Raw genomic sequence first — 23,794 nt, 5'->3', positions numbered from 1 at the left:
TATTTTCAATATCCTATTTACTGTATCTGATATTTTTTTTACTCTAACACAAACTGCTTTAAAATCAGCAATGTAGGGTATCATCAAATGTTTGTAACTCTGACATCAAATGCACAATACCATTTCAAATGGCACCCTGTACAAGGTTGCAGTGTGCACATTTTGACCCCATCTGTGTACATAGGGTAAACTGAGAAGGCTATCAAAGAAAACATCATTTTTTTTGGGGGGGGGGGAATTGGATTAAGACCCAAAAACAATATAAAGCTAGACATTTAAATGAGTATAGCTGCACCTCATGTTAGGTTGTAGTAGTATTCACTGTTATTCTTTCATTACAAATAAAACTATATAAATTCAAGTGTATTAAGTGTTGAAATTTTTCTGAGGACTTTTCTGAAAAAGTTAAGAGTACCTTTTAAAAATCTTTGGTGAGATATTACAGAAGCTCTCCAAGTAAGCAATGTATTAATCTAAAGGTACATTACTTATCAGTCAAAACAAGTAAACACAAAAAATAACCGCCATTATGACTAGTTATGTAATCAATGGCCACTAGGCCATACCCTCACATTCATGAGTTGTCTACAAGCAGACAGCACATATAGTTGTGCCAAAACAAGTAATATTAGCTTTAGTGCTGTGAGTTCAGTGCGTACATACCTGAAGCTGAACAAGTCTGTTTGAGTTATGTTAAAACTATTAAAGCTATATGGTACTATCTCTAATTTGGAACTACCAACTAGAGGGAAGGCAACTGGCCAACAGCATTCATTGCCAACTCTTGAGCTAATCTTTACAAAAAAAAAAGGACTTAGTCACATTATAACACCCCCTGACTGGCATAGCCCAGTATTAAGATGGTTGCCTCGTGAATTGAGGGTTGTAGATTCAACACACAATTCCACCAGACATGTTTGCCTTTTCAGCTATAGAGCCATTTGAATGTCATGGTCAATCCTACTATTTTTTTTGGTAAAATAGTAGCCCAAGAGTTGGCAGTGGGTGCTGCTGGTTAGTTGCCTTCACTCTGGTTCACAGTTCAAAATTAGGGACAGTGGTAGATAGTCTTAGCAGTTTTGCTACAAATCAAAAACAAAATAACAATTATAGCACCTGCACAGCTAAAAGAAAAAGCTTGGATGGTAGAAACTGGACTTGAATCCACGACCCTCAAATAATAGGGCAACCATCCTAATCATTGAGCTATGCCTGTCCAAATTTGAATAAACATAAATTAATCAAATAATAATAATAATAATGAGAAATTATAAAGGTGCTATTTCAATTACTTGTTTATTTTCATGAGCTTTGATATTAATTCATTAAGCTGAATAAACTTTAATTGAAAATAGTAATGATAAGTCATAAAGGCAATATCTCAATTACTTGGATAGTTTCCTGACATCAATAAATTTAATCATGATTTTGATTAATAAGATATTATAAGACTTGCAGATAAACTACTACAGCCACTATTTAGAAGTCATAGAATCATCAGATTAAGTAGCATCGAGAGATCAACTCCCTCTGATGACAGTCTAGAAGAACTGAAAGGTTAGTAATACTACTAGTTACAGAGAATGGAGGAAATAAACCACAAGATAATAGACATTTCAAGTGTAGCTTCAAAGAACATTGCCTGTATGTAAGAGCTCTTCCCAAAGAATACTAAAAGAAGTAACTATTATGAATGTGGGAAACCTGGCTATTACAGCCAAAACTGTTTGGAATCAACAGCTATTAAATCATCAAGAAGACAATACCCTAATGATAAGTCTTTGAGCTCAACCAAAACAAAGGAACAACAAAGGCCTAACCAGAGATCACAAAAACAGAAATTTTCTGGATTTTATTTGTTGGAATTCAACTAAGAATACTCCATCTGCCCCAAATGTGATAAAAAGTTCATTATTTGAGGAAAACCATCCATAAGTCAATGTTCATTGGTGAAAAGCTCTGCAGTATGTTGATTAAAAATGGTGCTATAGCTACAATAATTAACTTAATTTGGTAATAAAAGGTGGGAAATTGCATCTGGCAACCAAGAAAAAAAAGAGGGATTGATGCAAACAGCAGATGGACATAAAGTTCCAGCAAGAAGAAAGTTAGAAGATACCCTTAAAACAAGAAGCTTCTCTACACCTCATGATGTGTGGGCAGCTGATACTGATGAAAAGTACATATTGGGAAATAATGTCAGGAGAAGAAATGGGCATAATGTTAGGCTAGCATCAAATAGCTTCATAGTCTATCATCAGGAAATTCCTGTGCACTACATGGCAATTACAACATCAGAGGTTGGACCTCCAGTGACAACAGGGAAGATGATCATTATATCACCAAGAAATGAAATACTCTTACCAGGAGTTATTAGGAATAAACCTACTTTTAGTGGCTGGGTCATAGTGGTGCCAAATATTTCAGCATGTCCTGAGCAATTCATGGTTGGAAGAGAGTTCATGAATCTGGAGAATAGAGATGTCATACCTGACTTTACTTAAGAAAGACTTAAATCACTTTGTGCTAAAATGAAAATTGATGTTAATGCTGATAAAACTAGATTTCGTTGAAGTATCACGGTATGGCTGAACAATTCTCTCTCTGCAAGAAAGGACAAACTCTAAAGTTAAACAGGAGTTGGGAAAGGCCATGTGTTGTATTCAAAAGAATCAGAGATGTGGTTTACAGAAGGATGGAGATTCCAATCCAAAGGTTACCCATCACGAGTCTTTGGAAGTATATCAGTGAGGGAACAGCAAACTACATAAATTTCAAAGAATTTGCTTGCATAAAGCCAACCTGATGAAGAATCTAGAGTTCCTGTCAAGATCACTTCCAGAGGATCACCAAGGATAGAACAGCCAGTGCAGTGGATTCACTTGACCACCAGTCTTGGGGGAATTCCCCCAGTGATAGAACAATAAGTGAATGGATAGTCTAGTGCACTGTCTTATTTATGTATTAGAATTATTCAAGGGACTTCACACTCAGGAAATGATATGTTGTAAGGCACTCAACCAAACCATTGGACTGGGGATGATAAAGTGAAGTACGAGTTTTCAACACCCAGTACTTTATAGAACTAGGCAAAGACCCGACCATTAAAGTTTGATCCTTAACTTTATTGCTACAGGTAGGTAAAAATTTGCATATTATAAGATTTTACAGTCATGTTTAAAGTTCAATCAAACTACTTTATTCTCAATGTATGTGAATAAATTTGGCATCAAAGCATAGTTCATAAATCCAATTTTAATATTATATAAGTATTAATTCCTTAACACTTTCTACATAGGCTCTGTCAATTTGACTGACCTCCTAACCACAAAGTAATCATTAAAGTTTCCATACCATAATTTTTAATAACTCTTGGGTATCTTCATGAAATTTTGCAAACTTTCAGTAAAAATTACAAGTTTTTGTACACAAAAAATCATATTTTTCGATTAAGTACTTTCACTAAAGATTTTTCTGTTAATATATGGAGTCAGAGTGTTGACTGCTCAGAGTGCAAAGTGATCTTCATGTTAATATTAATAATGCTTTTCTTCACCTGAAATTTTCCAAATTTCATTTGCATAGCTTCTAAAACCTCATAAATAAATATCAAACTTTTTCAGTAAACTATATATTTTATCTGTTATTTTCTCTATCCTAACTCTATGTGATTTTGGTTGATTTGACCAACCTTATAATCACCATAAAAAATATGAAATAAATCTAAATTGCTCTTTTTTTTTTTTTCTTTTTAGAATGACTGTAGATTGTAACAGGAACCTATATTTGTTTGTCCTAGATAGCTTAAGGATCATAACAGTATAAATCTACTTATACTTCATTTTATTGTTTTACTGCTCTTTGAACCATGTCTAACTTATAACCCTGCCACACTCATTGTAAATCACTCGGAAAACATGTAGCTCATGTTACCTTATGGAATGACATAGCACATGAGCTGCTTGCAAGCATATCTCATGAATAATAATGATTATCTTTTTTCATTATCTTACCTAATCTAACCTAATAAATTTCTAATTTTTAGATTTTGGTTATCTTATAACAGCAAATAAAGACTATATGTGAAAAACAAGAAATATAGTACCTACTTATTACTGAGAGTGAATGTTGTCTTTTATACAAAAACATTTTAATTAAACATGAACTAAATAAACAATGTAGCTAATTTATTACACTGGTCTAACTAAGAGTGCACATTGTCATTTACATAAAAACAGTTCAATTAAACATTAACCTAGTAAATAATGTAGCTAATTTGCTACACTGGCCTAACTAAGAGTGCACGTTGTCATTTACATAAAAACAGTTCAATTAAACATTAACCTAGTAAACAATTTGCTACACTGGCCTAACTAAGAGTGCACGTTGTCATTTACATAAAAACAGTTCAATTAAACATTAACCTAGTAAACAATTTGCTACACTGGCCTAACTAAGAGTGCACGTTGTCATTTACATAAAAACAGTTCAATTAAACATTAACCTAGTAAACAATGTAGCTAATTTGCTACACAGGTCTAAGAAATATAGTACTTACCTCTTGTTTTTTTGCTGTCAGTTGCCAATGAATTTAAGCCTACATTTTTTAATACTATTGGTACTAGTACACTAAATAATTTTTATCTATTTATATAATGCAACTAAGAACACAGAATAACAACATGCACAAAGCAAATAATATCCTATAACTATCATAATTTAGCTGGCTTTCTAGCTATGGCATAAAGGTCTTAAAATTATTATTCAAGCCTCTTGATCTGAATACTGCAAGAGAAACTTTCAAACTGAAGAGGAAATACACAATACTCTGTACTGAAAATAAAGTAATATAATCCACCACTTGATAGAATAAACTTTGTCTTTTTACTGCTTATAAATAATGTAGTATCTAATGTCAGAAAGAAGTATTGTCAATTTGTGAAAAAAAAAAGGATATGAAAAGTAGGCTCAGCAAGTGGGTCTGATTTTCTAGTTTATAACTCCATAACAAAAAAGATTGAAAGCTATTAAAATTGGACTTTGCCTTAATAATACCAATATTATAATGAGTGAGTTACAGTAATTCCATATTTCAGAGAGGGGTGGTAAACAAACTAGAGAAGGGAGAAGACTTAGAGAACAAATGACATGATTCTTATACTAGGAATGAGGACTTTATGTATTTCCTTAAAAAATAAGAGCTTAAAACTTATATAATATTAAAATTTGATTTATTAACTACTATTAAGTAGTTTAACTCAATCTCTATGGTTCTTCCTATTGTCAGGGGTCAAAGGGCATGTCATCACGTTTGTAGACTTACATTCAAAATTTTATTGAACTACTATTTTATGAATGTATGTCAATAAGTTTGGTATCAAATTCTACAATATACTTCAAACTTTCACAAGAATAATTAACCATTAAAATATTTTTCATTCTAAAAGAATTAATGCCAAATAGCAGTTATCTTTTTCATTATCTACAACAATTAAAAAACTATGAAAAATAAAAAAAGAAAAATTCTGACTTATTACCTGGGTTATTATAAGATCCTTGTCATTAATTCCATAATTCTGAAGGAAAACTGCCACACCAGAATGAATGTGAAAAGTGGAGGAAAGAGACTCTTTCAAACAGGGACTTTTCACTGAAAATTAAATTTTAAGAAAAATTACTTTTGAAACACTTTTAATACATTAGCTGTGGAATATTTTAATGAATAAAGTCCTTATATTCTAATATAGAAAAAGTCATCCTTTTATTATGTGAAACTGAACTTCATTAGAGTACAGTCACATGTTGACAGCTTATATTTTGATTGCTCATCAGTCAAAGAATCGGGAAGTTCTACATCATTATAAGAACACAGACAATCATACGTTGTCTAGTAATTACACTTTAGATACAAAAAAGCATCTAAGCAGTAACATTTAAAATATCATACTGCATACACAAATAGTGTTTCAGAAAATCTTTTGTATGTTATTGTCCAGCCCAACTGAGGGGTTCTTGTACAAACCATCTCTTGGACAGTTAATAACTTGTGGAAAACAAAAGATAGATCTGAAATGTTATTTTTAAACTTGTGTGATTTTGAATCCAAAATGAACAAATTACAAGGAATATGTAAAAAACAACACTGTCTACATGATTTTTATCACAAATGTTATATTCAGTAGTAGTAGTGTGAGTCCAGTCATAGGTATCAGAACTGAAATACTGCATGACAAGCATGTAAAAGTTTAATTTTTGGCTAATCATGATATGTACTTCATGCAAAAAATTGTGGCAAGATTCCAAGGTTCAGTAGGGGATGTACGCAAGACTCTGAAAGGAATATGTGAAACTAGCACTATTAATAACAGAAGGGCTCAAAGTAGAAAACTGAAACTTATGTGATGTTAATTATCTGAAGCTTTATTTCTTTATGAGATAGATGACAGTCAAGTACAGATCTTGTAAACGACCTTGCTATAAATACAAATCTGAAGTAAGATACACATTAGCATTAAGTACTCTCAATGGATGTGCAACAACAGAAAACCACTGCTTAAAAGAAATACCCAAACCAAAAGGTTGAAATGGGCATTAATCCAAAAACAATGCAATGAACAAAGTTGGAGATGTGCACTCTTCACTGATCAATCTAAGTTTCAAGTGTTTGGCAATAATCAATAGAAGTTGGTTTGACAAGAGAGAGAGAGAAGAATGGTATCATTGTCAAAGAAAAACATTTACAGCGAAGCATGGTAGGGATCAGTACAATTTTAGGGCTGCATCTCAGCCATTGCTATTGACACTTCACACAAATGATGGCACTCTGACTACTGACAAGCATATGCAGATTCTGATCCATCATGCAATTCCTACAGGAACATGACTTATTATATCAACCATTTAATTTTATAATCACTATAAAGTATTCTTAGTAAATGCAGCTAGACCTTCTCATATGAATTATAAATCAATCTTTGCTGATATTATCAGCTCTACATCATGATCTGCATTGCAACATGCTTATCATTTGAAATCACCATTTGTAGCTTTTGCATGGGCTGATTATTTGTAATTACAATGTAACCTAAATAAAATCATCATTCAACCAGATTATATACTTATGTTAAGTAACACATTACTGAGATATTATTATTTTTTGTCAATAATGAGGTATTCTGACAAATTAGATTTTTAATCATATTGTAGTAACTTTTTGCAAGCCTCTCTTTGTTGTATATAATCATTAGTGATTTTCTATATTTTACAGTAAATTTTATTTTCTTCATTCAAAGTAAATAAAATATCTAAACAATGAGTCAAATATGACTATCCTTTGAGACCAACTTCCAAGACCAATTTCAAAAATCAGGACACAAAATAGCATTCATACAAGCTTTATTGACACTGAGATCTTATTTTAATTTTTATCTGGCTAATAGCACACATGCACACTGTGCAACCACACTGACATATTTTAAATAAATTAACTTCCAGTCATATAGTTAAAAAAGTAAAGAACAGTTACAATTTTTTTGCAGGACAAGACAAGAAAAAGAAATGTAATGAGTTTTTTTTTTCAGTAACGTGTCTAACACTGTATATTTATCACAGAGGTCATGGCATTTCAATTGTATTTACATAAAGGTCATGTATATGTGATGAGCAAGCTAAGCAACGAATGGACCAAAGTCATACACTGTTCAAAACAATTCTCCCAGTTACCCATGTTCGAAGTTCAATTAGTGCCAACTCTAGCCAGCTAATAGTATTATATTTGAAATGGATTACTACAAAAATACAAGGAACTGAGGGAAGTACTAATTCCAACAGTGGATGAAAAATATTATGATTTTTTTTCTGCAAGATCACGAAACACTGAGCTTTAAACATCGTCTGTCAAAATGCGCAAGTTGTAATGAGAAAAATATTACTTCTAAACTTTTGGTTTGTAGTTATGAATATACTGGTATGCCTGTTGTTGTAAGCCTTTAGCAATATGGGTTTCTTTTTGTAATAAATCTTTAGCTTTTACTGCATAAAATGTAAGAATTTCAAAACTTGGATTCTGGTAAATGTTAAAGTGTATATTCATAACACATCACAGCTTATTAGCTATTTCACAGTGTGCTAACTTTTATGAAAACATTAGGTTACACAGTTACATTGAATTATTAAAAACCGCATGCCAGGTGCACATATTACTTTAAACAGACTTCATTTACTTTGTTGTTGTTTATAAAACCTGTAAGTGACATTATTGTAAGGATCCATCCTTATAAATAATGTATAATTTGAAGATGGGTACAAAAATATTATATATATATATATATATACTTATGTAACTTTGCATTTAAGGAAATATATCAGATATAACTGGAAATCCAATAATGTAAGAAAATATATTTTTCTTCAAACTGTAAACTTGTTCTAATTCTTTAATAACAACTGGAAATATAAATAACAACATAATGGGTAAACCAAATATTGAAATGACAGTTCACTTCAATTTTAAATATTAATGTCTAAGTATCAAAGTATGAATTTTTTTTGCCATTCTGTTTATTTTAAAACACTGTTTTAACTAAGAATATTTTCTTTTGATCTTACTGTTTAAACTAGAGTCAGAAGCAAACTTACATAATAAAAACAAATATTAAATTGGGCCTATTTTAGTATGGGGTGCATGTATGTATAAATGTGTGTAACACACACAACTAAATCAAAAGGAAATAATGATATTAAATAAACTATAGCTAGAACACTTTTACTTCAGATCTAATTTGAAATTATATTCACAACATTATTAATTGAAAAACCAAGTAAAACAGAAAATCAATTACTGTAAGAATAAACACTGGCATGAAAATGAGAAGTACATTAAAATCCTACAAATCAATTTCCTACATATATATACTTTGATTTTTTAGAGATACATCTTTGTTTTTTACCATACAAAACTTTCAATTTTCTTTCAGGTTTATGTTGTTTATGAATTTATAATTTAAAAATTTTTATTAAGATTGTAGCAATATCTTATACATACATAGATTAGAACAGTGAAAAATAAATAAAATCTTACTTGACATTAGCAATGGTATAATGACAAAAATGCATTTTCATTAAATATGTAATTACCATTGTTTTCGTTCTTTGTTTATTAATGATAGTAGATGAAACTTAATTCATTTAGTAATAAAAAAAACAGCAAACACTGTGCTGCAATCACAGAATAAAAAGCAATGCTTGGCTCACCAAAATTCTGAAGAAGTGAAAGTGTTTTCTGTACAAGGGTAACTTTAGGTTCTTGGTCTAAGAGAATGTCTACTAAAGCAGTAACACATTCAGTTACACTAAGATGATGAGGATTAAGTAACTGCAGTTCTAGTGGGGAACCTGTCAATCCAATCAAAACCTAGAGAAAAGGACACAATTTTTGAGACATATTTTAAATTCATATAACATTAATAATTCTACAGCTACTCAGATTTTAGTGCAATTATAAAGATATTGTACTGCATTACAGTTTCAGAATGTGTGAATTCAATTCAGATCTTTCAACTGAAAGATTATTTTCAGCTGTTAACCCTTACACAACGGGTACCCCTTTAAACACTTTTCTGCACAAGTCACCATGTTACATTCAAAATTTAATTCAACACTTTTGCTATCAAATTATGTGAATTAAATGAACATTTTAGTCTACGTTATAATTCAAAGTTTTATGTTATCTAAGTTTTAAAGCCTTTATTTAAAAAAACTTTTAAAAACCAATTTAAACTTCAGATGTATTATCACATGACCAAAGAGCTAAGAAAATCCTCTACTTTGTCACTATACTTTGTGTAGATGTATGTCTAGACTATAAAATGCTTACTTAACCTTTTGACTCTTACATTTCAAAGTTCTTTGAATGAATGAGTTGAAACAAGTAATAAATTTTGCCAACCCCTGACAGGTGCCATGCCCACCTTCAACAGATTTTTTGGGGGTTTTATAGCTCACATGGAGAGGTTACATTTGCATGTATATAGTCATTAGAAAGAGCTCATTTTACATTGTAATCTAATAACAGATATTTTGAAATTGGTGCGCACTTGTCATCACAAAATACACGTAACTGACTGTTGTATTGTTGACTGCTTCATCGACTATAGCACTTATGGTTGTTTCTTACCTAAATATGTTATAGTTAGAGATACAGTTTAAATAGTATTTATGTCTTACTTCTATATTTTAGTTAATTATGTATTAGTTATGTTTTAAAATGCATAACTGAAGTCTTTAAACATTTTAAAAATATACATCATACCTTGCATCAGTTATCAAGGCTTACAACATTATGAGGTGCATGAAAAGTTTGTCAAAGGGTTGCGCATGTCTGCCAGAGACACTATAATATGCCTCGAGGGCACCATTGACTTATGACGAGATGAAGAATAAATGGTAAAGGACAAGAATGGAAACTAAATTAACTATGTATGAAAAGGAAAAGACCTGAAATTATGAATGTAATGAAAACAATATTTTTAAAGATATTCTGCAAAAAATTATAAGGTATGTATTTTTTTTTATATTTCCTAATTTTAATATTTCATCACATTGTACATTAATGATAATATCTACAATTAGTGATATGGTAGAGAAAATGAAAAATAAAATTTAAACATTTGCCTTAAAAAAACTTTTGATATTAATTTAAGAGGTTCTAGAGGTTATGCAAATGAAATATGAAAACTACATGATGAAGAAAAGTATTTTATACTTAAAAAAAATCACCTTGTATTTGAACTATTTTAGCAATTTGAGTGCAAATAACTACTATTGATAAATAACATTTTTATTAAAAAGATGTAATTAAAACAATGTCATTCTTTGTGTACAAAATGCTTATAAACTTTAACAAAATATTACAAGATTTTGTGAGGAATGCTCAGAGTAACCATATGTATTTTGCATAAATTTCCTTCCACAATCAAGGTGATATGAAATGCAACAGCTTGTACAGAAAGGGTTGATGTTAAGGATGGTTCTTTTCAAAGCTTATTAGCTTTCCAAAACAATTTACAGGTAGAGCTAACTTGTATGGAAGTGTTTGGTATCTCATACAAATATCTTTATATTGAGAAATTACCTTACCATACAAACATAAAAAGATTACTAAAGAACAAATATGCAAAGTATTGGGATAATCATAAAATAAAACAGAAGATTAACACACAAAGTTATTAAGTTTAAACTTTGGTTTTGTCCAGTGCTTGAAGTGGGGGAGGAAGAGATGGGATACCACCCCACTTCTTTTCAGGAGGACCTGAATCCATCCTACTATCTTTTAGTAGACTGAAAACTTCTCAGAAGAGAATGGTTCAATGACGATGAAATAAATATTTGTGGTGGCAAAAGACTCTTAATGTTGTGTATGAGTGAGACAGAAATAAAACAAAGTAGTACAAGGAAGGAGCAAATGAACTCTCTGAATACAGGCTCAGTCAATGTGATGACTGGGTAATAATAAAAGTTCTTCATGGGGTGTACTTGCGAGCAGCTTGTGCATTACATGTTTGCAGAGTGGTTTACAACTTGTGTGACCAGATTATTTGTTAGACACGGTTCAAAGGGCAATATTATAGTATGGAAACTGATGGTTACAAATTTTTCATTATCATACCCAATCTAATTTAATATGTTTCTCATTTTTGCATTTTAGTTACTTTGATAATAATAAATAAAGAACACACATGAAAAACAAGAAACTTCAAAAATTTCACAAACCATCCCATTTCCTCTTTTCCCCACTTCAAGCACTAGTTTAGTCTAATGCATATGTGCATTGAAAACAAAAAACGTGAAATCATTTTCAGAAGGCTTTTGATAAGGTTCTGCATAACAGACTGGTGAGAAAATTACCTCAGTGTGAATGGGAAATGAGTTAGTTAAGTGAATTGAGTGTTGCCAAGGGTAAGAGGGAACAAAAGTTTTTTTTAAGGAGTTCAGTCTAAATGGACTAATATTATAAATGGTGTGCTTCAGGGTTTTGTGCTGAATCAACTCATATTCCTCATTTCCATTAATAACACTGATAAAGACATATTTGGGAAATTGGTTAAGTTTGCTGATAACGTAAAAATTTAGGTCTGACTGGCTGTAAAGAAAATGCTATCAGTGGTCTGTTGGACAAACACAGGTTAGTTATCATTTAATTATGATAAGAGTAAGGTTATGTATGTGGGGTTACGTAATAAATATCAATTACACATAAAATTTGATGAAAGCCCTCTTTATCATGTGGATGCAGTAAAGGATTTTGGTGTATCAGTTAATACAGCTTTTAAGCCTTCAAGACAGTCTTAAAGCTAATAAGATTTTGAGTTTTGTATACATATATAAAGGAATATAGATTACAAGTCTAAGGCCATGGTTTTATTGTATAAGTCACTAGTTAGACCTATAGCCGGGCAATTTGATTATCTATAAACATTGATTAGTGTCATGTACAATAACCAATTAATCAAATTAAATTAATATGATGAAAATAATCAACTACCTGAAATTAGTTTCTGATTATTACTGTTTTTGACTATTGAAATATTAATGTTATGATTACTTACTATTATATTTGAATAATTCAGGGTTGTTCAGCTTAACTGATTAGTGACACGGCTCATGAAAATAATAAACATTAGTGCTTCCAATTAATAATACTTTTCATTATTCCATCTATCAAAGTCTCATGTGAGAATAATCAATTAATGAGCCCAATGATTAACCAATTAGTAAATTTCATTAATTGTCCAGCTCTAGTTATACCTCATATGGAGTAGTATGTGTGCAAAGTTTTTATCTCCTTATCTTTGATAAAAGAATGGTCAATAAACAAATTGCTTAAATATGCTGATAATATTAAGGTCTTCGGTGTTGTTGTCCAATACTTGGAATAGAAAGGTTGTCATATAATGGCAAGATAAAACCTCTTCTATTGTGTTCTCTTGAAAAGAACAAAAAAGTTAGATGGGATCTGAATGAGGTGTAAGGGAATTGATAGTGTTGATGCATCATCTATTTCTATTTAAAGGTGAGAGTGGAAGGACAAATATAAATTTGGCAGTGTAAGTAGCTATCTTTAGCTTAGACAGTTTTACTTTTCTAACAGGGTGGTTGGTCTTAGGAATGGGTTGCCTTCAGATATTGTGAATGCAGTAAAGTTAAAAATGTTTAATGAAGAGCTCAATAAATATTTAAGTAACCAGGAATGGATTTAAGTTGTTATTGTTTTTTTGACGTGGATGGGACAGCCTCAATGGATCAAAGACCCCTTGTTGTTTCTTAAATGTTAGGTTATGAAAGTTGTTGGAGTGTTCAAAGGAGGGGTAATGGGATGAATCCAGGAATAGATGGGTTAACACAAGAGAATAAGTTGAAATCTCATTTTCTTTAAAAACAAAACAAAAAAGGGTCAGGGTGATCATCTCTTGCTGAAACATTTCAAAATTATTAAGGGAATTGATAAAAGACTGATACATCATCTTTTTTCATGTTAAATTTTGAAAGCAGCAAAACAAGGGGTCATAAATTTAAGATATATAGAGGTAAAACATTTCCACGGGGCAGCTCTATTTCTGTAACAGAATGGAAATCTGTGGAACAAATTGCCACTGAAAGTGGTAGAAGCTACAACTATACAAGTTTCAAAAAAAGGGTTATTAAACATTCAATAGAAGTTGGGGGTCAGAACATCCTAGTTGGACCAGAAAACCCCTTGATGTCTCAAGTGACAAAATACCAGTGAAAAATACTGCTTATATCTGAAAAATATTATACAAGACAAATTAACCACAAAATGCTACTATAAGGGAAAATTATAATGAATAATTGATTTCTAAAATTTAAAAAAATTTACTTACATCTAAATGGCGTTGCAGCTGCAGGTGGTTCTGTTCAGACTTATTTCCAAAAAATTGATGGGATGTATGTACAAATGTTTTTATATAGTCTGTGATGTCCATTTCTAGAAAAAAAAAAATTAACCACATGTAAATGTAAGATTGAAAGTTTTCAAATCGTTATGTTATTTCTGATTAAAGCCCTCTACTAAGTGATAAGTTCAGTGAAAAGAATATATACAGTTGTTGGTTCTGTTGAAAGGAATTTTCAATTCAAGAATACTATTGTAAAACCTTGTACAAACTTATGAAGCCTAATTTGGCATGTCATATGCAATTATGGATCCCTTGGCTACAGGAAGTATGTACCATGTTGAAGGGAATGCTAAGATGGGATACTAGTATGGTAATTGGAGCTGTTAAAAAGTGTCTAAAGAGCAAATGCTAGAGGGGTGCTTGAGCTCAATCACTTGTTGTGTGCGAGGTCGTGTTCAAATCGAAGACAAGGAAACACAAAAATTCAAATTGGATTACCACATTAGAATGTTTTATGATGAGTTAATTCTCACAGGCTTCTTACAGTTCGAAATACAAACTTAATATTAGGAGTAACAAATTTAAGCTTTGTAAGCCAACATGTAAATAGAGATTTGTTCTTTTGCCAATTTTTTAGCATTAACATATGAAATGGTTTGCCTTATGATGCAGTTTGTACTATTATCTCTTTAGTTAGGTATATAGGTATGAGAAGCTATATTTAAGCTAGTTTAGAAACTAAACAGAGGAAAATATTTTTCATATTATTATAGTTTTTTTTTCTTGGCTGGGAGTAACCTGAATAAGCTGAATGGCCTTTTGCTACCTTATTTTTATTTTAGTACTTATCAAAGATAACTGACAAAATATTTTTATTCAGAGCTTTCTGCAACTTTTTTAGATTGCTTTTCCAGTTAAGCTACTGAAAATTAAAAATAACTTGTTCAGACCATTAACAGAAAGTCACATGCTACTTTATTATCAGGTTAATATCCACAGGAAAATATGGTAGGAACTTCACATTTTCTGGTCCAAATAAATTTCAAAACCACAGAGTTGTCCAGTATCATTTTACAATAAATCAATCCCTAATAAACCATATTTCTCAAAATAAATCAGTTCTAAAGTTTCACTACGAGATAAGTGTAACATTTTCAAAACAAAATTATTTTTCCACAATCTTATGGACAAGTTCAATGTAAATAACTTGCTGTCCACAATATAGTTAGAAAAACAATAACGCTTTATGAAAATGATCTACTTATTAATTGTTAAGCAATTGAAAAAACTATTACAACTAACATTTTTTTAATTAATTAGTTAACCACAGACCACATTATCAATTTGCTTTGTAGAAGTTAAACAAGAACATATGAATTTGTCAACAAGTATTTAATGCTAATTGGTTACTCAGATCACACACTTTTTATTTCAGCTACATTACCAGCTGATGTAAAGTGACATACACAGAGAAATACATACTTGAGGGCACACTACAAAACAATGCCTTTAAAGTTTTACTTTTCAGTATAAATACTCAATGTTCACTACACACTATAACTAATTTAAAACATTTCAATTCAAATAAAAGTTAACCTTTTTCTTACACTGAAAATGTATTTCCAATAGATGCCTCCCTCCATTGCTAAAAAAATTTCATGATGTATGTATCATGTGATTACTCTCCACCAATAGTATTGCACCACCTACACTGGTGCAGCTAGCCCTCTCTGCTATTTCCACTCAATCCTCACTTTCAAGAATTGGCAGGTTCTAAAAGAACACCAGCAGTGAGGAGGAAGGGTTGGTGAAGAGGTAAGTACCTATCAGAAATACATGTTTAGTGTAGGAAAAATAGTAACTTCCCATACAGTCTTACCTCCACTCACACAAAGCTAGAATCACACATTGCAAAGGTAAAGGTGCCAGTGTAGGAGTACAAAATTGAAGCCAAGTGGAAAGCAACCACCCAGAATGAATGGGTGTGCTCTAAGATGAAAATGAAGCACACTTGTGGGTTACTGCACTACTTCTGGAACAGGTATGCTCTTCGTACGTAATTAATCTGATATGGTGGAAAAAAAAAAAGGATGTGTAGATGTGTAATGTGACTTGAGAGGTACAATCCACAGTAAAATATAAACAGAATTAACTATGTACATTCACAACCTCAACCAGACAGACGAGGTTCCATAATTCATCCTCGGTATTAGGAGGTTGAGGGGGGAAAAAAAAAAGTACATCAACACAATGGCTAGGGTATGTGGAGCGTGTTATATCAACCCCAACCATAAGTAAACAGTGTGTTATATGTCAAGCAACCAGAATTACAAAGAAGAAGTGAGTTTTTGGCCAAACCAGACAAACTCCCAAAACACTGTAGGAGCAAGATGTACAACAAACCGGACCCTGCGTTAAAGGGGAGGGGGAGTAAATGGGGGGGGGAGTAAATGCGGTGGGGAGTCTAGAAAAACGTCACACCAGAGAAGGTGCAACGTGTCTCCGCAATTTCTTATTTTTAAAAGCAGACTGACCCTGATTTATTCAATCAAAGGGTCGGCAGAAATCCCCTTCTGCTTTACTCATGAAGTTCATGAGTGATGGTCCACCACTAAGTGAAAATTACTGATATCTAGAAACATATATATATATATAGCACTGGTTATGCCACCAATGGTCTTACAGAAACACTCCATCTATACAGTGAGAATTATAATGCAATCAGCAAATAGTGCAGGTTTGAGGAAAAGCATACTTGACCAGACAACATCCACCATGGAGTGGAATCCTATTATCAGTAGTTAAAACTAGGGTTGCTGAAAATAAAAACAGAAATAAAAGGAAGCGATAAGACTTGCCTCAGTCAAAGGGGAATGGATGTGTGTAGAATTACCAAGGGAGGAAGATGATATCCACCAGAGAAAGATAAAGCAAGATTGTGCAGATAATGATCGATAAAGGCACTGGGAGTAGTCCACATTCCAGCCTGGATGATCTCCTTCAAAGGATGGCAACAACAAGAAGTGAAAGATATGGTGATGTGATAAATATTATGAGAAGAAATGTTGTGGAGACAGCGACTTTCCATGGATAAGTCATAATATGCCAGCCTAATAAGTTGATGAACCCAACCAATTAATATGACAAAGAATAGATCATAGGAAATGGAAGGATTCCAGGGAATTAAAGTTGGGAACCTAAACCCAGAAAGGAGCAAACGAGACAACGAAGCTGATCAGGATCAGAATTGGACTACCAGTGGGAGATGGAAGTTAAGGAAATGGATGTGAAAGCCAAACAGTCTTCATGTGTGGCATTGGTCTGAGGGAGGAAGGACCGGTTGGGATATAATATGACCTAAGAGGAATGGCAGAGGAAGTGGGTGACATTAAAGGCAGAAATATCTGATTGATGACATCTGCAAGCAAGGAGGAGAAGGAAATTGGTCTGGAGGGAGAAAAGGTAGATAGAACATGAAGACAAAGGTTCAAAGGGAGGATGGAAAAAGCATAAAGGATCACACCGAGATTCCAAACAGGCAATTCAGGGAATGTGGAGGACACAAAGGGAGCAAAAAATGGTGGGAAATGACAGGGGAAGACAAGGCTGGCTGGTAGCTAGACATGGTCGAAGTGTACAGCTGTGTGACAAACAACCAGATGAAGAATACAGAAAGATAAGGAACAAAAGGGTGGGAAGAAAAAACCATGTTGAACAGATCAAAGGTGGAAGGTATATTGTTGCCTATGGTGAATGGATATGGAAAAAAGGCATCCTAAGAATGGGAAAGAAACAAATATGTTAGCAATGTAACAAAGAAAAAAAATGCAAGTCTTACACTGAAAAAAATTTGGATGATAAGGCACATAGTTAACAATTTCCAAAAAAAAGTTATTAAGATAGAACAATGAAATATATATTATTAGAAGTACTGATATGTAATGTACAGACTATCTAAACATACCTAGTAAACAAAGTACTTATCAATATCAAACAGACAAACCATCAAAACTTACGTAGTCCACAAAGTATATAATAATAACGAATGTGCAAACCAATGAAAATTACCTAGAAAACACATTAATAATCAATATCTAACTTACAATTCCTCTAAATTAACCTAGGTGACAAAGGAAACATAATTAAGTCCTACACTGATGAAAATAAGAATGATAGAGCACACAGTTAACAATGACAAAAAAAATTACTCAAATAGAACAACAAATTAGATGTTACTAGTAGTAATGATATGTAACTTACAAACAATCTAAACATACCAAGCAAAAGTACTTATTAATTACAATCTACCAAACCCATGAAATTTGCTGAGTCTACAAAGTACTTAATATTAATGATCATGCAAAATGATTACATTTACCTTAACAAAAAGAAAGTAATAATCAATATCTAACTTACAATTCATCTAAAGTAACTTAGATGACAAAGGACACGTATAACTTATCAAAGTCGGAGCACCGATGACATGAAATATGTAATTCTCTCATGCGTGAATAAGGGCAAAGTCACACAACGGGCATCTGAGCCATGCCTACCAAGGGTATATCAAATTGGTGTGAAGTGTACTTGTTGACTACTTATCACAGATCCCCTGGAAGATCTGGAAGCAATAGGAAGAAAGGAGGAGGAGAACAATTCTCCACCAAAGTGAATGACATGGCAACACGGCAACTGGTGGAAAGCTGGAAAACTCCTAAAGAGGTGTAGATTGTGACCATCCAAAATGAGAAGGTGCTGGAAAAAGAGAGTCCAAATTGTCTTCTCATTGATTGTATTCTCTCTCAGAAACTGTCATATTGAAAAGAAATCACCAGCTGAACACATGAATCTAGCTTCCTGCTAATTAAGGCCTGTACCTCCTCTGCAGATAAAGTCAAACCCAATTCCTAGGAAGTCGGACCCGTAGCATTTTTGACTGTGACAGGAATTTCCATAGTCAATGCCTTGATTGCAAATTCATACTAGGATCTCTTATAATTCGGTAACAACAAATAAATGCAAAAAAATTGTTTAAACAAAAGAAAGCAAACACAGTAAAATAAAACCATTGAAAAATTAATTTGAAATGTGACTAATGTTTACAAATAGTAGCCACATGTGAAAAACACATATCTAAACAATGATGTACCAAACGAGAAAGTGAGAATTGAGTGGGAAAAGCTAAGGATCTTGCTACACCAATATAGGTGGTGCAATACTATTGGTGGAGAGTAGTCACATGATATCTACATGTTCAGAAATAGTACAAAATTGATGGGGTATATAGACTGGTGTGCTGATTGTAAAAAGATTTAGCAATGCTTTGATGGCAGAAGATCTAGATAGCTTTACGTGAGAATGGAGGTAAGGCCATATTGGAATGTATTAATTTCTTCCCTTTCAATTTCCCTTTAAAAGATACACTGTATTTATTAAAGCATCACAGACATGCAACATTTAATTCCTCTGCATAAGACAGAGCAGGGATGATTAATCACAGGATATTCATATCCATATTCATTCAAGTCTAAAATACAATATTACTGTATGTTTGCAAGTTACAGTTTGGCTGAATAATATTCTTGTCTATTAGTTCTAATTGTAAATCTTAGTTTTTGGATAGAAAATCTTGAAAAAACTTATTAACATAACACATGTTCAACAAGGAACCATTTTGTCCTTCTAGACCGTACATTCACATACAGTGTTGAGAAAAAGTAAAAATTTAAACCAACCTTTTACTTTTCAGGGAATTATCAATTCTTCCTTTAGCTCTTGCAAAGTCCTGACGTCCACTACTGATGATGACAATTCATTCCATAAGTCAATCACCCTGTTAGAAACATAAAACTTTCTTAAGTAGAGTCTAGTTTGTCTTTACAAATATTAAACATGTGTTCACTCTCCTATTATATTCAGAATACAGCAGAAAGAAATCAGAGCTCTTTATACTACTGATCCCCTGCTATCTTATAAAAAACAAATTTTTCTTAGCTATAACAGGTTAGAAGCTCTTAACTTATTTAAACCCTTTCTCATTCTCAATATCCTTTCTTAGAAAAGAAAACCAAAACTAAAATTGAGGCCTAACTAGTGACTTTTTAAAGAGATAATTACTTATTTTTACTTGATATAAGTATGGTAAGAAACACTCTTAAATTCTGTTAGCTTTCCTACCAGTCTTGGTGGCTTAAGTGACTTACACACCACTATGCCAAGGTTCTTTCCTTTAGTCATGCTACTGGCTCAGTTCCCATCTATATATAGTGTAATCCAAGTTATGATAACCCAAATACATTACCTTGCACTTATATAATTAAAAGTCAATAATTAGATATTTCTACAACTTACCAATCTATCAGTTATTCTTTAGTAATTCAATCTCCTCAATACAGCTAGAAATACCCAAGAGTTTAAATGCCATCAACAAATTTTACTAATTTACCAATTATGCCACTATCAATATCATTAATGTACATAAGAAAATGCAAAGGCTTCAGCACTGATTCCTGAGGCATACCACTAGCAACAAGAGCCCAATCAAATGGACTCTATTGATGATAACCTTTTGCTATCTCCTGACCAACCATCTTACGATCCTATCAACTGGTTTTTTACCATCTCCAACTGATGTCATTTTCTTAGCTAATCTTTTGCATGGCAGCTTATAAAAAGCTTTGTGAAAATCTAATTACACAAAATTTACACTATTCCATCAACCTGGTTAGAGCTGGGTGATTAAATCGTTTCATTGATAACTTATGAGTATCAATTGCATTGATTAATGTCTGAAAATAATCAACTAATGTTCCCAATTATTACTGTTTTTTATTATTCCAACCATTCACTAATTAAAATACTGCCATTATGATTTTTTATAAATAATTTTGATTAATTAAAGTCTGATCAACTTAATCAATTAGTTTCACAATTCACAAAAATAATAAATTAATCAAAATTAGGGTTTCCAAAAATTACTATTTTCAATTTCCAACTATCCAAGTAATCAAAATATTGCTATTATGTTGGTTGTTAAGCACAAAGCTACACAATAGGCTATCTGTGCTCTGTCCACCACAAGTATTGAAACCACATTTTTAGCATTACAAGTTTCATTTTTTTCAATCTCATTGGAAAACAATGGTTAGGTGATTTTTTCCATTTTATTTAGCCATCTCATGAGAATAACGAATTACTTGAGTGTAACTAATTAATGAGCCCAACAATTAATTGATTAGCAACATCCATTAACTGACCAGTTTTAGTCCAGATAGCAAGCAAGATCTTTGATAAAAGTTGCTCCAGACTGCTCGATTCCTCCATATCCTAACCATTACATTTCAGATTGACGATGTAGACTACTACATGCACAGGGCAAAGCAAATTCCCAATGATACAAAAATTTTTGTCATCAAGCACTGTTCTTCAACTGCTGCAAAATGCTCTCATAGTACTGCCTCAAGTTCTCCAAGAAATGGGTAGCTTCATATAGCCTGATTTGACTTGTTACCTTCAAGTTATGTACGAGCATGCAAGATCCTGATGCTTTGAAAGCCCACACAGACACCTGTTGTGGACATTTCTTACATTTTGTTAATTTCTTCATTAGAATAATATTGTTGCCATAACTATTCATTCCAACATGTGCATACTATAATACGTATATATTTATACACATTTCTATGTTCTTCTATACAATTCACAATCATTCACATTGCTTACTGGAATATCCTAATTAATTCTTAACACTGTGGGTGAATTGATTAGAATATTCTAGCAAGAAATGTGGATTTTCCAGAACTTTCTTCAACATGCTCCCTTTCTGTATAAGCCATCAATCACACTTCACAGGTACATATGACACATTTGTCTCATGTTTAAACAGTAGCTGTGCTATCCTCTACATTTTCTTTAAACATGTACCTACTAGAAATCTGCATTTCCAACCATAATACCCACTTTTTTACATATTGTATCACAACAGTTGTTTTCCGATATAACATTATTTCAAATGACTAATAAAATTATACAATAAACTTTTCTTAAGGAAGCACATTATGCTAATATAATAATAAGTAAGCAAACAATGACTTATAAGCATAAAGAAAAGTTTTATTGATGGTGGAATATATGCATGTTCTGTCAAAACCTATATCATGTATGTTCACCATCAATAAAAGTTTTCCTTACGTTTATAAATGTGGAGGGTTTAACGAAACAGTACCTTAATTACTTTTTACAAGTCCTTCATAAATCATAAGCTTATTAAATGATGCTTTGACAATAAGATATACTATATTACTTTAAACTTTTGACATTCTGTTTGAGCTTTGAAGTGTGATAAGCATATGGATGTGAAGGGAAGGGCCACATGTATACTTAGCTTAGACTGATTATCACTGATGTCTTTGGTAGTTTGTTATACACGGAAATAGAACTTCAATGAAGTGACTGAATCTGCTTGATAGACCAAATAGCAAGTTCTGTGGTCTTGTTTGTTCTTCATAAGACTAAACTGTAATTTGGTCACATGATAAAGTGTTAATTATCAAACTATTAGTATTACTAGTCACTAGTACTCAACAGTAAGCTTATCATTTTGGAATTATTAACTATTCATTAGGACATTACAAAATGTGATAAAACAACAAATAGCGAAATAGACCTAACTTGGTAAACTGTCAGTGCTAGACTTCACTTCCACTTTAAACTAAACTACAGTGTCCACTTTTTTTCAGAATTAAGTTATACTTAGCCTAAAGCTGATGGTACAAAATTAATTTGTAGTATCGCTGTATCAATATCAGGAAACTCTTTAAAATCTAGTTTAAAAAGTGAAGCACTGGAGAGTACACTATGATTAGTACGAATATGATTTAAGTCTTAAGTTATACTGTTCTAATTTAATAATATTAAAAATAAATTATCATTCATATTTTATTTTCACATTCATTATCAATCACGGTTCTACTTCTAGTCTAATCTAGTTCTGCCTGAGTACCTCAATTTTTCCGCAGGCTAAATTCACAAACAAAGTGCAATAACTTATTGTAAGCTGTTTAAATTGACTTCAATGCGTTAATATTTTTCATTGACCCTACCATAAAAGTTTCAAACTAATAATAAATATTATTATTATCACTAAGTTTCAGGGCTTTTCGTTGTACAGTTCAAATTAACCTCCATTAAAACTTCAACGGACGTTTTACTCCCTCTAGTGATACTACTTTTTCAAAAATAAAATAAATAAGTTTGTGTGGCGTGTTTTATAATTAAAAAGAAAACGAAAAATTCGCAGAAATTAAAAAACATATACACATATTCTCGCTAAATAGTTTATTACACATTTGTTGCTCTCACGTTTCTGCATTCATGCTATAGTTTTACAATATACCCCAATCTAGATTCTAACACGATATATATTAGTTTAAAAAGATGTTAGAATTTTGGTTTGTTTGTTTTAACACAAATCTATTCCCTTAACTTAGAAGTTACTATACAACTGAGCTTCTTGAGTATCAAAATAATTGATTATTTGAACATGAATAAATAGTCTTATATCTGAGTGAATGAAATACTCACAATTATTTGTTTCTTCTTTGGAATGTAAGATCACTGTGCAAACATAAAGCAGAGTTTAGATCAGGGAATGTGTAAGATTTTGCAATACTGTCCATGGCCAAAAGCTGCGGTTATCTATATAAATTTGGAGGATATGCGTTATTAAAATAACATCAATTAAGTTAATAAATGTATACTTGTTACCTCGAATTCAGATTACTTGTGCTTCTTACAGTTTTTCTAAATATTTTGGTAACAATTGGTATTGTTATGTATCTGCTTGTTTGATAATTTCCGGTAAAATCTTTCCGAGGAACTTCAGC

At 32.0% G+C, this 23,794-nt stretch overlaps 1 protein-coding gene across 1 annotated transcript in view; it reads right to left on the bottom strand.

Annotated features, from left to right (window-relative positions):
- Positions 1–23,087, bottom strand: part of LOC106468294 (protein CIP2A-like) — an 88,995-nt gene extending 65,908 nt beyond the window's left edge. The window contains exons 1-6 of the mRNA XM_022396633.1: positions 22,912–23,087; positions 19,646–19,743; positions 13,899–14,002; positions 9,253–9,412; positions 5,538–5,650; positions 664–794 (exon numbers count right to left, since the gene is read on the bottom strand). Of these exons, the coding sequence (XP_022252341.1) occupies positions 664–794; positions 5,538–5,650; positions 9,253–9,412; positions 13,899–14,000 (506 nt within the window). The 5' untranslated portion in view covers positions 14,001–14,002; positions 19,646–19,743; positions 22,912–23,087. The remainder of the gene's footprint in view (positions 1–663; positions 795–5,537; positions 5,651–9,252; positions 9,413–13,898; positions 14,003–19,645; positions 19,744–22,911) is intronic.
- Positions 23,088–23,794: the final 707 nt, after the last annotated feature.

The sequence above is a fragment of the Limulus polyphemus genome, unplaced genomic scaffold (assembly GCF_000517525.1).
Source record: "Limulus polyphemus unplaced genomic scaffold, Limulus_polyphemus-2.1.2 Scaffold2951, whole genome shotgun sequence".
NCBI lineage: Eukaryota > Metazoa > Arthropoda > Merostomata > Xiphosura > Limulidae > Limulus > Limulus polyphemus.
The sequence above is the reverse complement of the archived record's forward strand: the minus strand, read 5'-3'. Positions and strand labels throughout refer to the sequence as shown.